The sequence below is a fragment of the Ruditapes philippinarum genome, unplaced genomic scaffold (assembly GCF_026571515.1).
Source record: "Ruditapes philippinarum isolate M1 unplaced genomic scaffold, ASM2657151v2 ctg5273_1_1_1_1, whole genome shotgun sequence".
NCBI lineage: Eukaryota > Metazoa > Mollusca > Bivalvia > Venerida > Veneridae > Ruditapes > Ruditapes philippinarum.
In genome coordinates, this window is record NW_026860861.1 from 99,073 (window position 1) to 115,781 (window position 16,709).

Sequence of the window (16,709 nt, forward strand, 5' to 3'; positions counted from 1 at the left end):
TGTAAGTTTTGTCTGCAAACACCTTCATTATCTACATGTATTTCTCATAATATACAATAACAATAGATAATAAATCAGAAAGTTTTAATTTATGCTATTTATTTATTTTTTTTTATTTATTTTTTTTTTGGGGGGGGGGGAGGTTCACCCTTTGTCAATTATTTAAAGAATTGAATTCTTTTATTGTAATATTATTATTTGTTTTTTGACTGTTATTTTCTGTTCATTTTTTTTTGTTACAACCAGTTGCATATTATACGTCTTGGTTTAATAAAAACTGAAACTGAAGTTATTTTTAAAAAGTGTCAGTTTTGTTGACGTTTTCGTTTTGTCATATTTTTGAATTATATATGTACATTGGCATCGCACGTCCTTTATATTTGTCAGTTTTCTCATTTTTTTTTACAATAAAATGTTAATAACATTAACGGTGTTTCATGTTCTCAAATTATATTTAATATTGCAACTATGGTACAAAGTATAGTAGTACTAATTATTTGTATTGGAAAAAGTCACACATTATACATGTAACAATAATATATATTTATTAATCTTTACATTGCATCGTAGTATACAATTGAATAATAAATACAAATAATGCCTAATTCCATTAGTGTCAATAGTCAATAAAGCAGCAAGGCCATCGGACCAAATCCATTATCAAACATTTGTTAATTTCATATTCCTTTGCAGTCTTTATTTCTCTTTTTTCGTCCGCACGGGGTATATCTCCTTCCAAGTGTGGAAAATTGATTAAATTAAGGTCAAAATCATCCCTTAACGAAGTTAGGATAAGCATGTCGGTCCGTCGATGGTTTTATGCGTGATAGATAATTATTATAGAGCGTTAGAAACAAACGTGGTATAAAGAAAGCATGAGCTGACCTTGAAGGGATAACTTTTGAACCCCCTAGGGTCAAGATCAATTTACTCTTAAAACTTCAAAATGGTTCCCGGACTATACTGGCTGGAGAGATAACTCCGACACTAAATCACATATTTTGCTATATCTTAATTATCTTCCTGTATTTTTTAAATACTGAACCACCAAAACAAAGTCCACTTCAAAATATTTACATTACACTGCAAAAATTATGTATGAAAATGGAAACTGGTACCTTTTAAGGTCCTGAATGACGTATCAAAACATGATCTTTTATCCAACAACAGAAGATAAAGTCGATTATTGTAATTTAGTAAAAAGAACGTTTTGAAGCAGTTGCCAACGAAAAGTTTACGTTATTTGAATTTTTTTTTAAAAAGTTTACAAATTTACACTAAATCATCAAATTGTGTCCTGCTCCTATACTTCAAGGTTGCCATATGCTTGTTTGTTGAAAAACAAAGTTATAACAATTGTATTTATCAAGTGTCGGGGTTTCTCTATACGACCATGCAGCAACTAAGTAAGGAAATAAAAACAATTATCTAGTTTGGAATGAGATATTATCAAACTTAGTATATATTTGGAGACTTTGCAAGGGATTGCTTTTGGGTCACCTATAGGGTCGTGGTCACTGTAACTTAAAATAGAAAATAGAAAAATGGTTAGACTAAGTTTAAACATATACTAAGAAATTAGATACATGTGCTAGATTTATAATCAAACTAAGTATATATGACAATGTTATATGCGAAGATTTCTTTCGCAGATTAGACTCCAAAACACAGCGTTCTTTTATAAATATGCCGAAACTATCATCGCCTGCTATAATTACTTGTTAAGCAGTATGATGTAGATGTAGATGAGAATGTGAAGTGCGATCGGAGGTTGTTTTCCTAGATAATGTTATTTCTTATGTCCGCCCGCTTACCCCTTTAGGGAAGGCATCAAATTTGTAATCCAAGGACCGCTGCTCCACGGGCGAGGCGAAATTTTCCAATGCCAATTGATCTCCGACATTGCGCTCCAGCTTAATTAACATATTTATTTAAGCTCGATTGCGATACGTTCTTGCAACTTAGATTAATCAACTTTCGAGTCCGCTTCCTGGTACCAACCAGTACTGGTGTGATATCAAGAAACATGCAAGACCGTGACCAGATTAGGGCTCGAACCCATGATCCCTGGGTTGTGAGGCAGACACCTTAACCATTAGGCCACCGCTCCCCTTGCACACCATTGATAAAGTAATTTTGTGAGATTAGTAGTCAGTCACGTGACGAGATTTGTAATTACTGCATAGTTATAATTTATTAGCCGGGAAAGCAGGTTATAGGTGGACCAACCACAGAGGTATGACCAAACATATGTTGAATTTTGCGTTAAAACCAACTAAACCAAACCAATTCTTTTCTACTGGACATCTCATGAATGCTACTTTTAAGTATGATATTATTGTATTAAATATTTTTGTTTCTTGTTTACAATTGGCTTAGATCATAAGTCATTTATGTTTGACAACATCAAATAAATTTCTATATAGATACATATAACATGTCAATTGCCAACGGAATACACACCGCCTATGATGTATGAACGAGCAATAACAACACGATAGTGCACTGTTTAAACTAGGTCTGAAAGATATTATTTTAATGAAGATCTACAATCATCATGATCTTTATCTAATGTAATACCTTAAACGGAACATGTAAAATTGGGACAACAATCTGCTTTTACTAGTACAAACACTCATGGTCTAATGGATCGATGAGTAATGGTCCATGTAGTACACCATACATTGTACACATCGTCACATACGCATAGACGCTTGAATTAGTTTAGCGTTTTTTAAATTACCATTATCATGCCAACTCTTGGATATTGGAAAACGAAAGGTGTAAGTATTTCCTTCTTGCTTAGAGATTTTTTTTATTATTAAAGTAGATTATAAAAAGTGGGGTATTCTCCTGTTCTACATTACGACTACTTTCACCACCTAGAATATGCAACTCGTACATTGGTAACAGTACGAATATTTTGTAATTCTAATTTCAGTTAGCACAGCCGATTCGATTGCTTTTAACATATGCCGGGGTAGAATTTGAAGATGTACAATACGAACAAGGGCCTCGTAAGAATTAATATTCTCCCATTCTTTGAATTTTTTATACTATTTGTTATAAAAACTGTTAGATATTCTAAACAAGTTACGTAATATTGTTTTAATAATGTAATAGATGTATGCTTTACGCACAAATGTTTTATTTTTAATGTTACTTTGTTCAATGTCGCTAACAAATACTACACTACTTTGTAATTTTTCAGTTTAAAAAGGTCACGTGATATGCTTATTTGTAATTATGTTCCTGAATTTCAGCGCCGGATTTTAGCAGAGAATCGTGGTACAGTGTAAAACCAAAGTTTGGAGAAATTTTATCTTTTCCCAATGTAAGTGTTATTGTGCAAATATTTTGATTTATAAATTCTGCAGATAAAAACACCAACGATTTCTTTTTTAGAAAATATATGTTTTGGACTGGTCTTGCTTCTTGTGCCAGGTGAAGGTAGCATTTCATTGTTCAATATAAAAAGGAAGATGTCTGTACACAGAGCTATAAGCTTTATGTAGGTAAGCCGGTATAGTTCAAAAAGTAAAGTATGGAATACAGCCGATCCTGCGTAAAAAGCATTAAGGACATAAAACACCGAAAAACGTCCGTTCCGCAAAAAAGCGTACCTTTTCGCTATATATCGTTCACATTTTAAGTCATAGTGTTTGATATTCCATTAAGTTTCGACATATGATTTTATTCACTTTAAATTTGACGCAGGACGAAATAATAGCATCACAATTCTATCAGTACCTTAAAGTAAATACTTTAATTGTTATGATAATGAACAATTCATGTTAAATTGTCATACAAAAATTGAATAATTGAGCTATCTTTTCAGCTACCGTATTACATAGATGGCGATGTTAAAATTACCCAAAGTCACGCTATTTTAAGACACGTTGCCCGGAAATACAAGCTGGATGGTGAGACGGAGAACGAAAAGGCAGTTGTGGATATGGTAATAGAGGAGGCAATGGATCTCAGGCATGGTATCGTCAAAATAACGTATACAAGTGTGGAAAACTACGTGAGTGATAATATATCATTACTGTATCAAATTATTAGAAGATCTTTATTGTTAAATTACTCATAGAATTTTATCTCGATATTACCTAGGTGTTAAGATTATACGTTACACGAATAAGAATATTCTCACATACATGTAGAATGGGCAAAACAGAGTACCAAGCAGTGGAAGATAGTGTTTATGTTGTAACACCAAACATAAAGAAGATGAATATCATTTTGTATTCCCAGAGTAATACTAGTAAGATGGGGATTGCGTTCCATGAACGTTACTTGATTTTTTTCGCTAATAAGTTTTTATTCTATTTTTCATTTCGCTGCTAAACTTTTTCAGGAGAAATGGAAACCAGATTTCTTTAAGAATCTTCCGCCAAAACTAGAACAGTTTGAGAACCATCTAGGTGTGAATGATTGGTTTGCTGGGCACACTGTAAGTTTATCTTTATCAAACTTAACCATGCTGATACTGAAAATCTGGTCATTAGTATTGAGCCAGACAAGCCCTGCAAAAATTATTTTCTATAAAGTTTAAGTCAAATTTCACAATAAGAATTGAATGCATTAATAATATAATAATAATTACATAAAATTATTATATGCACAAATATTTGCAGTACCTATTTTACATATTCTTCGATGTTTGAAAATTGTATTACATAATTATGTACATACAGTGTATATATAATTTCAGTTAGTGTGGTTTACCACTTTGATCACAACATACAGGATCTTTAATCCTTGTTTTTTCCTTTACAACGAAAATAAATCATTACTTATCGACGATATGTCCTTATTAATTCAGAATGAACAGTATTTCTTGTTTGTTTACTGTTGTTTTTATTTATAACCAAAATTATTCTTTGTTTTACTTATGAAGAGAAATATTCCTTGTTTATTTATAACTAAAATTATCCTTTGTATATTCATAATGAGAACTATTCTATTTCTAATTTTAACCTTTTTAACTAGTATTGTTTTTTTTATTGTTTTTGCTTATTTATAACGAAATTTATTCCTTGTTTCTATTTACAGGACAACTTTTCCATGTTTAATTATAATGATTATATTAAAGTAACATTATGCTAATCGTTGTTAAGTTGTGCAAACGTACTTATATATTTCAAAAGGTATTCGTTGGTCATTGACAAAAAATCATAGTAACAAAATGGTAAGGATAAAATATAAAAACTGTCCCTTAGATGGGCATAATGACACTTTAAGATCTTTTGTGGCTTAGTTACTGTGCAAATAAAGATAATGAATATGAATCTTTTAACTCAAAATTGATTATTTTAGATAACAGCGGCTGATTTTTCGATGTATGAAATTCTTGATCAACTTAGACGGATGCAGCCAGATTCTTTGAATGCCTTCCCCAAGCTACAGGCTTTCCTTGATAGGTTTGAATCTCTGCCAAAAGTCAAGGAATATCTATCACTGGACAAAGTCAAGAATCTTCCTATCAACAGCAAAATTGCAGCTTTTAAATGACGGTTTAAATTTACATATTATCAATTCACTTATAACAAAAAGCATCCGTCTATTGTCATTTAAAGAAAGTGTCAGTCTACCATTTAAATCAGATTTACACGGTGACAAATGTGTTTTACCATATTTTTGTCTTGATTTATTTCGACTAGTCTACATGTTCACAATACTGCATAATTATAGTGAATATTCAACAAAGAGGCTTAAATACCTCCAACCGGCCAAGACACTCAAAAGCTTGTTGAAACTGTACCTCGAAACTTCATAAAGCTATAGTCTATATGCCATTCATAAGGTATTGTAATTGTTGCTTTAAATATTGCTTATAATTGGTATTTAAGGTTAGTTAATTCCATATTAATTCCATATACGAATATATGATCAATAATATGAGTAATTATCGTATATATACTTGTTTTATTTTGAAGAAAAAAGTATAAACAAAATCTCAAATCTTTTTTTAAATAAATTTTATTGGACATCTGACATGCTGTAAATTGGTACAATATCTAAAATATAATTCTCACATCGTAAAATACACAAAAACTTACATAAAAGTGTTTGTGTTGTATAACCTAATACTGATACAATGAAGCGGAAATGACGTCATTTATTGGGAAAAAAGATCGTCTGCTTCTTTATCACAAGGTAAGTATACCGGGAATACTCAAGTTTGTACATGTTATACTAGTATTAAAAATGTTTTGCTAAACGCATAAAAATTATTTAATGGAAGCATTAAAAAAAACTAATTTAAGTGCTAGTATGACGTCATTCTTTGAGAATGTCGTCTGCTGTAGTGTGAGACAAATCTGAGACCAATTGTGCCTATTCGTTGTACGTAAATAATAATATCTGCTTAAAATACATCAAAATAAAATATATTATTTGAAGTCATTAATGAAACACACCTTAAAAAACATTATTTTACAAAAACCTTAAAAGCACTTTATTACAAGAGGTATCCGTAAAGCTTAAAAACACTATTACAAAAGCTTAAAGAATACAACTTTCAAAGGAGGATATTTTTTGGAACATTTTACTACATTATGGCTGCGTAGCAATGTCCTACTTGATTTTTTTTATTTGAATGCGGCAGATTTGTTGTTGATTGGCATATTGCGGACACTTTCCTGCGCGAGATACTCTTTCACTTTCGGTAACTCCTGGAATCTTCCGAGGAATGCTTTAAGTTTCGGGTATGCGTCTAGTGAATCAGATTTCATACGGGTGTGTTGTTCCAAAAGCTCGTACATTGGGAAGTCAACCACAGTTATCTGTTTACAAAAATAAAACAATTAAAAACAACAATGTCAGTACAAAACATACTTTTTCAGACGAAAAATTAGCACGGATCCTAAGCCTCTAGTCTGAATAATAACTTTCGTTTTCATTGTGAAAAATTTATGCATTACAGCTTGCCGAAATGTTGTAACCCTCTCTCGCAAAAAACCTTGACCCGCGACTAAGAAGGTTCATAATTTGTCCTTATTCATGCATAAAATAGGTATGAAAATTAGCTATTTGTAAATGCATACTCTTAGAGTGACCTTATGTACTCACCGTGGTTTCAATTAATCAAATGATATTCAAATGCTAGCACATGTCTGATACTATATGTGCCAATATCCATTGACCTATTTTGAACTTAAAACTTTAATGGATGGCAATATCAAAATACAAAGAAATCGAGTTAGCCAAGGTATACAGCCTTGTCAGACTACAGGTTCACGTATGTGTCGGCTGGTCTAGCTGTATACTGATGGCGAAATCTTATCAATTTCAAGGGTTAGAAAAAGTTAACATTTGTCAGTGGTTTTCCATGCTGGCCGTATGGCGTAAAGTACCTTATCAACGATAAACCACTTGTCGCGTGACTATTAAATTATCATATCACCGGTAAACAACTTGTCACGTTACTGTATTAAATTACCTTATCACCGGTAAACCACTTGTCATGTGACTGGATTAAATTACCTTATCACCGGAAAAACAGTTGTCACGTGACTGTATTAAATTACCTTATCACCGGTAAATCACTAGTCACGTGACGGTATTAAATTATCTTATCACCGGTAAACCACATGTCACTTGTCACGTGACTGTATTAAATTACCTTATCACCGGTAAACCACTTGTTGTCTCCAAGCTTCTTTTCGAAAAGTGCCAGAGAAGTTTGAACATTTTTGAAATACTCGTCTTTTAAGCTTGCCTGAAATATATATATATATAAATGTATAAAATTTTAATTCATATAAAAAACACAACACTAAATAGAATCTGAATCAAATATATTTATTGTCTTTGGCTATTCCATCGATCTTTGGCTATTACATCGAGGTGTAAATTTTTTTAACGATATATCTATGGAAGAAAAAACGGTCTCCTTTTTATGAAAGATTAAAATTTTTCTAAAAACTACTTACGTAATCTTTATTATAACATAATCTGACCACCCCATTTCTCAGATCCATAGCTTGGTCTAAAAGCATGTCAACAGTTGCTTTATCTTTAGCTGTGCCACCATCTATAAAATAAATACCAGTATGACTAAAATACGCAACGGAGGTTGTTTTTTTGGCGCAATGGTGTGCAAAATTAGTATTTATCAATATTGCAATAATTTTAAGGCAAATTTTCAGTATGATTGAGAACTAGTAAATGCCAAATGTGCATCATCAAAAAGCAATATTTTCGATAGCTTGTATTAAGATTGAATAAAATGAAAGTTGAAATAAAATGAAATTTCAAAGAGAAGGGCATCTAGGACGATTCCATGTTCACGCTCTTTGTTCATTAAGTTATTTTTTACCATTTTTATAATCAACGGTCATTTTGTTATGATTCGTCATGTATAATTAAACTTTAACCTGTCTTTTCATTTTTCATGTGACTAGGATCGAAGTTAAAGGCACATTATGCCTTAAGTTTTGTTTTCTTCTGTAGAAAAGGCTTACATTTGCTTTGAAATAAACGTCAGATGCTTATCACTTTAATAAAATGAAAATACAAAAATATTTGTGATTCAGTGGAACAGAACGTAAATAAACAGGTATTTTTGACTTCCATCCAAAATACTAGATTACTAAGAGGATATTTTTTCGTTTGCGTGAAATATGGAATATATTTTCTCGAAACATGATAAAATGCCACATATTTTCACGAGCCGGTACGGCGAGTGAAAATATGTGGCATTTTATCATGTTGAGTGAAAATATATACCATATTTCACAAAAACGAAAAAATAACCTTTTTATTTAATTTCATTATCAAAGAAAATGGTAACGAATCCCCTTGCTTGCTACCAACTGCAATTGTACAGCGCGCAGTAATTTATGCGTAAGCACGCGCTGTTTGGCGCTACATTGTGACGTCATGTAAACAACTCTTTAAACGTCTGTACAGCGTTAATTACTGAATTAAAGATATTGGTGTTCGGATTAATTTTCTTAGTTAGACCATTTTCTATCATGCTAGATAGTTTTCAAAACAAAATTCAAGAAAAAGTTGTTTTGTATTTATCAGTTTTCAAACAAAACGTCGAAAGAAGTCCCTTAAAATAAATATGAGTTTTGACTCCGCCCACTTTCATATTTATATTTCATATTTATTTTTAAAAAATATGAATTATATTTGACTGATATAGCACCATATTTCATGGGTAAAATTAAATAATACATTATAATAAGTGTATTAATAGTCACGAAGAGAGACGCAGCTTTATGGGCCATGGGTAACTGTAACATGACATCAAAATATAACGCTTTTGATAAACAAAAGTGTTATCATGTCAATACTTAATGGGACTTTAAGGGAACAGTTATACGTATTTGATTATATTGCTGAAATTTTGTTCTTGTTATTGTAAATCAAATCAAATCAAATCAAATCAAAATTTATTTATTGTCGGTATACATATATAACATTTTGTTATTGTTTGTTTGTAAAGTTTGTTTGTCACTGTGTCTTTTTATAGAATAAACTTAAAACCAAGATTCTCACCTAAATTATGTTTTCTGGCTATATGCTTCAAAATGGCGTTACTCTGGGTTATTTTTACATCACCGTCAATATAATATGGTAGCTGAAATACAAAAATAAAAAGAAAATCAGGATCGAATTCAAATTATGAATTTCAACTTATTTTAAATTTCTTACATCTTATTTATCACACACCCGTGCCGATTTTGCGACTCCGTAAATATGGTATTGCACGGCCGTGCATATATTTTGACGTGACGTCATTAGCGTTATACAAACATAGTGTAAAGACGCGCTAAATGTTAGCGTTCTACTGTAGGCGCGTTAACGGAAATGACTCTTATTTCACTTTAAACGGTCTTTATTTTGAGTATGTGATAAATAGAATATTAAATTCGTGTAAGTTCATTACTGAATTTATTGCACTCGTTGAATAAAATAATATTATGCTCGCCAGAGGCTCGCATAATATAATTTTATTCAACTCGTGCAATAAATTCAGTATTGAACTTACACTCATTCAATATCCTCTATATATTTTATAAAGCAGGCCCAACATCTTGGTATGAACTAAATACTATATGCCCCAACATATGACAAAATCTAACTCAACCAGATAAATTGTAAATTGTACATTCTTCTTTCAAATAAATAATTTTCTTGAAAAAATAAAGGGCGATGGCGACATGACAAAGTGGTTAACGCGTCTGTTTAGTTATACATATATTTATATTTTTATTTTATTTATTAGTCATTAAAGTATCATCAATGTACACAGTTAAAATACATATAAAATACAATATAAATGCATGTTGCCAATCTATAAGATTTACAAGAGACTAAAGGTTGACTTACTATTTACATGTAAAATTCTAAAAATCTAAAAAACCCTTGCTAATTTTAACCAAAGTTGTGAACATATGATAAAATGAATCTACTGATGCAAATTAAAATACTGGGGTAACAAAGTAACTCAAATATTTCATATAGAAATTAATATTGTGGTTAGATTTAATCAAAATCCGGTTTATAAGACTATTATCAAAATATTAGTATTTTTTCTAGATAGTACATGCATATATAAGAAAACATAGAAGTTATTTAAAATAATGTCAGTTGTATAAAATTAGGTTTCTTCTATCAGGTTTTGGCGGTTAAAAATACAATATCTGCATGTGAGAGAATATATCCTATTTTATCAATGTCTAAGAGGGCATCAAAACCATTGTTTAGCATTTGTGCTTCTCGAATCAAGTCGTTACGAATGGAATCATATAGAGGGCAGTATAATAATACATGCTTTACATCCGCTACAATAGTTTGACAGTGGGAGCACAATCGTTGTTCCACTGGCAAACCATTGTAGCGTCCTAGCTCTATACCGATTGGAGCTGTGCCACTGCGAAATTTAGCTTAGGCACCCCTATGTGACCTTTTCAAAACTAACATACAATAATTTTCAGTTTCAAAGTTATTCTTGAATGTTTTATATAATCTTAATATGTATAATGATTGCTAGACGCGTGGGTTCAAACCCTTTAGAATCAGAGGCGTGCCGTTGCTTTGCCTGAACAAGACACTTTACACTTGCTGTTCAGTACTTGTTAGTTGTTAAGTGTTTCTATAGTCTTGAGTTTCCTATTTAACGAACTAAGATAAATTCTGTATAAAACTTAATAAGGTGTATACTGAATTACATGTACTTACATTTGGAAAGTCCAGCAGTTCCGCAAATTTAGGTTTTACACTAGTCCATGCCTCTCTGCTCAATCCTGGTGCTGTAACGACCAGAAAAGGTTTCGAATATATATGATAACGCAAAACTCTGATTCAGTTATTGCTGCGACACCAATATTTTTTGAAGTGTTTATATGAAACTTAAATAATTGACAACAAAATCAAAATATTTTTGGCAAAAAAAAAACAAAAAAAAAACCCAGACAATAATCAGACAACAAAACCTAAATTAAATACAAAAACCTCAAATAATCAACAGATTTATTCCTAGTTTTTACTGAGATTTATTTATCCCCTCTTACCCATATTTAAAAGTAACAGTCTTTTATTACAGTGAAACCTCTATAAGGTGACTCAGTGTAGATCAATAACCTCTCAAAGGGACACTACTGGTTGGTGGGTTTTGACATGACGGGACTGGAAATAGTCTTCCGAGATTTGTGAGCCAATTGATGATGGTTTGACCCAATAACTTGACCATTCCGACACCATGGTTTTCGAAAATAATCATTTTTGTTGTACAAAATTACCCAAAATGAAAAGCGATGCACCCCTTTTTACTAAAATCGGACATGAAATGCAGTAACTATAGATTTTCAAGTCATTTTATGTATATTTTTTAATTGATATGTCCTTACATAGTTTTAAGTTTTTTGACCTCGGTGAAACTCTTTAACGGTTAAATATACAAAAATGTTTCTACATCGCCATTTTAAAATATTATAATTGTAGTTCAAATGAAATAATATTTACGGTCTCCTTGTTCATATACAGTGTCGGTAAACTCTTCTCCTACATATGTAAGGAGCAATCTGATTTGCTGGGCACGCTGAAGAATAAAACAACAACAAAAAAACACACAGTACATTATTTTATTTGAAAATACTCTAATGTTTTAGTTGCAAACACATTTAATATTAACATTTAATGACAATCATTTTACCCCGCTTTCAAACTTTAATATTTACATGTGAGAAAAAATGAATGCTGACTCTTGAAGTAAATAAAACGTTCTTGGGTGTCTCAGTTATACACATTTTATTGCATGAATTTGCAAGAAAAATAACTGTTCATCAATGAAAGAAACTTTTTTCACTGTAATTCAAATCAAAGTACTTTCTAGCTACCTTAATATGTGAGTCGCTTAGGATACATTTATTTTTGAAACTATGCAAAACATATTTGCACGTAAACGAATGCCAATGTTAGGCTTGGATACATAGTTCAAGTAATCATTTATGGATTGTTTCGAAATGTGGTCTTATTCCCTGCGGTCTGGAGACCGCAGGGTATTGGTACGCGTTTAACTTTTGAGGCATGGAGGAGCACGTGACCTGTTTTCGGTACATGGAGGAGCATGTGATCTGTAAACCGTACACGATTGGTTAATTGACCTTTTCGAAAACCTGGCTAAATACCGTTTGTCGGTACGTTACGGAATAACCTCTAGGGAATTAGTCAGAATTACAACTAATTAAGAACAAAAAACGTGATATTTCTAATTTTCTATAATTATTTTTACCGTTTAAGGTGGAAAAAACTTGAATGATGTATTTGAAAGGTATCATTGTATCTCAAATTTTACAAACAATAAATTGTTTATACTGAAAATCTACAAAATTTAAAATATTCGTAGTGGCATCTGCCATAATAAATAGAGATATTTTCTGCGTAAACTTGTGTGTTTACTTTATTTTTTTTTTTTGCTTGGAATTATTCATAAAATGGTAGGCTTATTTAATCATTTTCTTAAAAAGAAATAATTGTTTTAATGTTCGACCTTCTCCTGTCATCAACGGTCACCAGTTTCCAAAGACCTTCTTCTATTTTGATCGATTATTGTCAACTATATACCAGATACAAACGTTTATTTATTCCCCTCTCCCAAAACAATGTTGAAAATAGTTAAATGAAATATCTTTATATCATTCCCCGCAGGAAACCATTTTACTTGTTATTATATATTTTTTAATTTGCAAAGTTCGTTGCTGCAGGTAAACTATTGTGCCTGAGCTGTATGCATTCTTGATAAGCGACAAAGATTTTTACTTTGCAAGCAAAGTATATACATGTACAAAAGGCACTGAAGACAGGAGTAAACTATAGACTATATAAAAGCGAGGAAATGGCCCGAATTATGTTGATAAAGATATGCTAAACGCTACATGACCTTCACTTTCTTCAATGGAAAAATGTCCTATAGGCAATCGAATATAACATATCCGGAACTTATCAGTGACTTTGTTTACTGTGAAATTGATAGCGAATAACAATGACAAAATACGCATGATTACATAGGTAGAACTGCCAGAATGTGTTATAGCTAAAAATAGCTTACTGATGAATTCTAACCATTTGTTATATAAAATAATAAATTTTCCAGTCATTCGCCGGAAAAAAAAACGATAAAAAAGTTTTACTAATTTAATTAATATTTAGTGTTTACATTAGTAACAATTTGTTTGTATTTCTTATTCAATGTCTAGCTGTCCACAAACAAAGAACAAAAAACAACAACAACAACAACTTTATTGATGACATCATGTTGCCTAGCAACAAGAACAAAATATAATCAAGCCAACTTTGAAAGCATGTCATCATCAATGAATTAGAAGACCTTGTATTGAAAACGGAAGTTGACAGCAAATTTTAGCGTTTAACCCCGAAAAAGCCCAATTTTTCGTCATATAATTTTGGAAAACCCCAAAATTTAAGTTGGGATAACCCCCTGGGTTGTAGGGCCTTAGTGCTTTTAAATTTTAAAATTCCGTCACATGTAGGGGAAAATTATATAATTTAAAAATTTTAAAAAACAATTTTTAAAGGGTTTTAAAAATAAATAAATTGACATTCCCTTTTTTAAATGTTAAATAGAAAAATTTTAAGTTTTGGCTTGATAAGATAACAGGTTAAGAATTTTAGGGTTTGGGAAACAAATAAAACATAGAAAAATTTTAGGTTTTGTCACTAAAAAAAGTTCAGTAAAACCCTTTTTGAATATGACATTTAAGGAATAAAAAAGTTTTAAACCCGCAAAAATGAATTTTAAGTTTTAAAAATTTTTGGTTCCCTTAAATTTTAAATTTTTATATTCTTTTGGGAATTTTAAAAAAAAATTTTTTCAAAACCCCCAAACCAAAGTTTGTTGGGGAAAAGTAGAGCACAGTCCATGTATTTTTTTAACAACCCTCGTTTCATGTAATTTTATTTTTTTCCCAAAAAAGGGTTGAGGCCCCCCCCCAAAAACCCCCCAAACCTTTAACCCTATACAAAAAATATGTAGGCCCCCAATTTAAAAAAATCAATAACGGATAAAATACATAATTAAAAAAAATGCCCTTCCCAAACATTTTTACATGTTTTCTGTTAATTTAGAAAAGGGGGCTCTTACAATCAATTTTTCATTTTATAAAAAAAAATTAGATTAAATTAATTGACAGACCTTTGGGGAAAAAAACGATTTTGCAACATGTTTTTTTCAAAAATTACAATAAAAAATGCTAAAATTTTTAATTTTAAAAACATTTCAGTAGAATACGGTCAAGTTACATAATTTCACAAACCACGCATACATTTGGTTTATAATCAATAACTATTAAATTTTCATAATATCCTGTTATATAATCAGTAGCATGCCGATTTTATTATGTTCGAATCTAAAATAAGAATTTTACATACCCCACGAATTTTCCAGTATCCTAACTCAGGCATGGTTGTTCAACTGCTGCGTATACGTAAAATATATGTTCTAAATACATGTATAGCTGTACTCTGATTGGTCCCAAACAGTAGTCAACAGAACAATTTATAAAATCAAATTCACTGGGGGTAGTATCTTATTTAATGGTTGAATTGGATTTCCCCAATATAGAAATAGATCTAAAAACAAGAGCTGTCACAGGAGATAGCCAAGCTCGACTAATAGAATACTGGACGCCAGTAAGGAAGAAAAAAACTAATGAAAAGGTAAAATCAATTACTGTATTTATTATTTTATTAAGTTTTTTAGTAAAAGAAATTAAACCCCCCCTTTTAACCCCTAAATCAAGTTTCAAAAGGGGGGGGGGGGAAATTTGAAAACCCCTAGTTTGTAATGATATTTCCCAAAATTTTAAATTTGCAAAAACACGTTTTTTTGCAGATACAGCCCCATTGGGGCCCTTTAAACCAATGAAGCTACATAGAATCTTTTTTTTTAAAAAACGATCTTTAAATTATTTGATGAATGGCCCAAAAAAATGGCTTTAAATTAAATTTTTCCAAAAAAACGGGGGTTTTGTTTTTTTTCAAATTTAAATACATCCCACCAAGGCCCAAATCTTCCCCTTTTTTAAAGATAATGTTCCCTTTAAATTTGTAGATCATTTACAAAAAATTTTGGTATAATTTTTATTTTAAAAGAAATTTTAAAATTAAAAAGGGATTTTAGCATATTTAACATTATTAAAAGGCCCCCTAAAGTTTTTTAAATCCATGCGTGCACTAAAGTTTTCTTAAAAGCTCAACTCCCAAATAAAAAACCGTCTACATTTCAACATGGAATATTTTGAAATTGTGTTAATTGGGGGGATGTACAGGGATACGAAAAAAAACACATGAAAAAAAGTAGATGAGTCGGGATAGTTAACAGGTCTACCCAAAATGGTTTTGAAATTGCTTTTAAAAGAAGTTGGGGGGGTTGGCGAAAATAAAAAAATTAGAGTTTAAAAGATAAAAAAAGGGCTTCTTAAAATATTAGAAAAAAATATTTCCATCGCTTTGTTTCAGAAACCCCAAAAAAATTTTTTAATTAAAAATAAAAAATTTTCATAAAACCCTTTGCAGGCCCCAAAAAGAAACTTTTTCAAAAAAATTTTTTTATTTTATAAACCCTTTTGGGTACCAAAAATTTTGGGAAAGCATTAGACACCGAAATTCGCGCAATTAATTCTATTGAATATTTTTAAATCTAGAATGAAAGAAAAGTTTAAAGCCCCCGATAGTACCTAAACACTTTTTGTTTGGTATAAGATACTTTGTCAGTTTTACATGCCTTGTTTAAGGAATAATTGTAGCAACTTACACGCTGACCTTTTCAAAAATCACTTGAGAGAAAGTCCGACTTGTATGTGTGGGAACCTTTGTTAGGATGCCGAGCACTATCTATTTTGCTGTCCATTATTTAAACCTCAGAGACTTATACTCTTCGCAGAAAGCAGAATTGTTCAACCTCTTAATGTTGTGCTATTACTGTGGGGTAGCAATTCTTTAGATGTTTAACAATAATGAACAAAATATTTGCGGCTGTCCAAAAATTTATCAAAACTACTGACCGTTTCGAAACACTTGATATTTTTGTAAATCGACCGATTGTATTAATCTTAATAACCTGGTACCATAAATAATTGACAATCACAGTTATGATGGACGTTACTCCCAATGACGAATAATGCTAAATGCTGGATCCATAACCTTGTCGTTATTATATAAGTACATAA

At 31.1% G+C, this 16,709-nt stretch overlaps 2 protein-coding genes across 2 annotated transcripts; one reads left to right on the forward strand and one right to left on the reverse strand.

The window, feature by feature from the left end:
• The first annotated feature begins 2,661 nt into the window (after positions 1 to 2,661).
• LOC132713612 (glutathione S-transferase Mu 1-like) lies at positions 2,662 to 5,827 on the forward strand. The gene is made up of 6 exons (XM_060696258.1): positions 2,662 to 2,783; positions 2,942 to 3,017; positions 3,264 to 3,334; positions 3,839 to 4,027; positions 4,361 to 4,456; positions 5,323 to 5,827. Exons 1-6 carry the CDS (start codon positions 2,751 to 2,753, stop codon positions 5,515 to 5,517), a joined length of 660 nt encoding a protein of 219 aa, XP_060552241.1. The 5' UTR covers positions 2,662 to 2,750; the 3' UTR covers positions 5,518 to 5,827.
• Positions 5,828 to 5,967: 140 nt separating this feature from the next.
• Positions 5,968 to 15,037, reverse strand: LOC132713613 (glutathione S-transferase Mu 4-like). The gene is made up of 7 exons (XM_060696259.1): positions 14,911 to 15,037; positions 11,986 to 12,061; positions 11,203 to 11,273; positions 9,517 to 9,598; positions 7,941 to 8,041; positions 7,631 to 7,726; positions 5,968 to 6,791 (listed from the first exon to the last, which is right to left on the reverse strand). Exons 1-7 carry the CDS (start codon positions 14,941 to 14,943, stop codon positions 6,597 to 6,599), a joined length of 654 nt encoding a protein of 217 aa, XP_060552242.1. The 5' UTR covers positions 14,944 to 15,037; the 3' UTR covers positions 5,968 to 6,596.
• Positions 15,038 to 16,709: the final 1,672 nt, after the last annotated feature.

What these genes read in the sequence shown, in the direction of transcription:
- LOC132713612 (XM_060696258.1), top strand. Translation starts at nt 2,751, where the DNA reads ATGCCAACTCTTGGATATTGGAAAACGAAAGGT. An exon ending in ATACAAGTGTGGAAAACTAC is followed by an intron (nt 4,028 to 4,360) that starts GTGAGTGATAAT and finishes AAACTTTTTCAG; the next exon opens with GAGAAATGGAAACCAGATTT. An exon ending in ATTGGTTTGCTGGGCACACT is followed by an intron (nt 4,457 to 5,322) that starts GTAAGTTTATCT and finishes TGATTATTTTAG; the next exon opens with ATAACAGCGGCTGATTTTTC.
- LOC132713613 (XM_060696259.1), bottom strand. Translation starts at nt 14,943, where the DNA reads ATGCCTGAGTTAGGATACTGGAAAATTCGTGGG. An exon ending in AGCCAGAAAACATAATTTAG is followed by an intron (nt 8,042 to 9,516) that starts GTGAGAATCTTG and finishes TTTATTTTATAG; the next exon opens with ATGGTGGCACAGCTAAAGAT. An exon ending in AGTGGTTTACCGGTGATAAG is followed by an intron (nt 6,792 to 7,630) that starts GTAATTTAATAC and finishes TTTTGTAAACAG; the next exon opens with ATAACTGTGGTTGACTTCCC.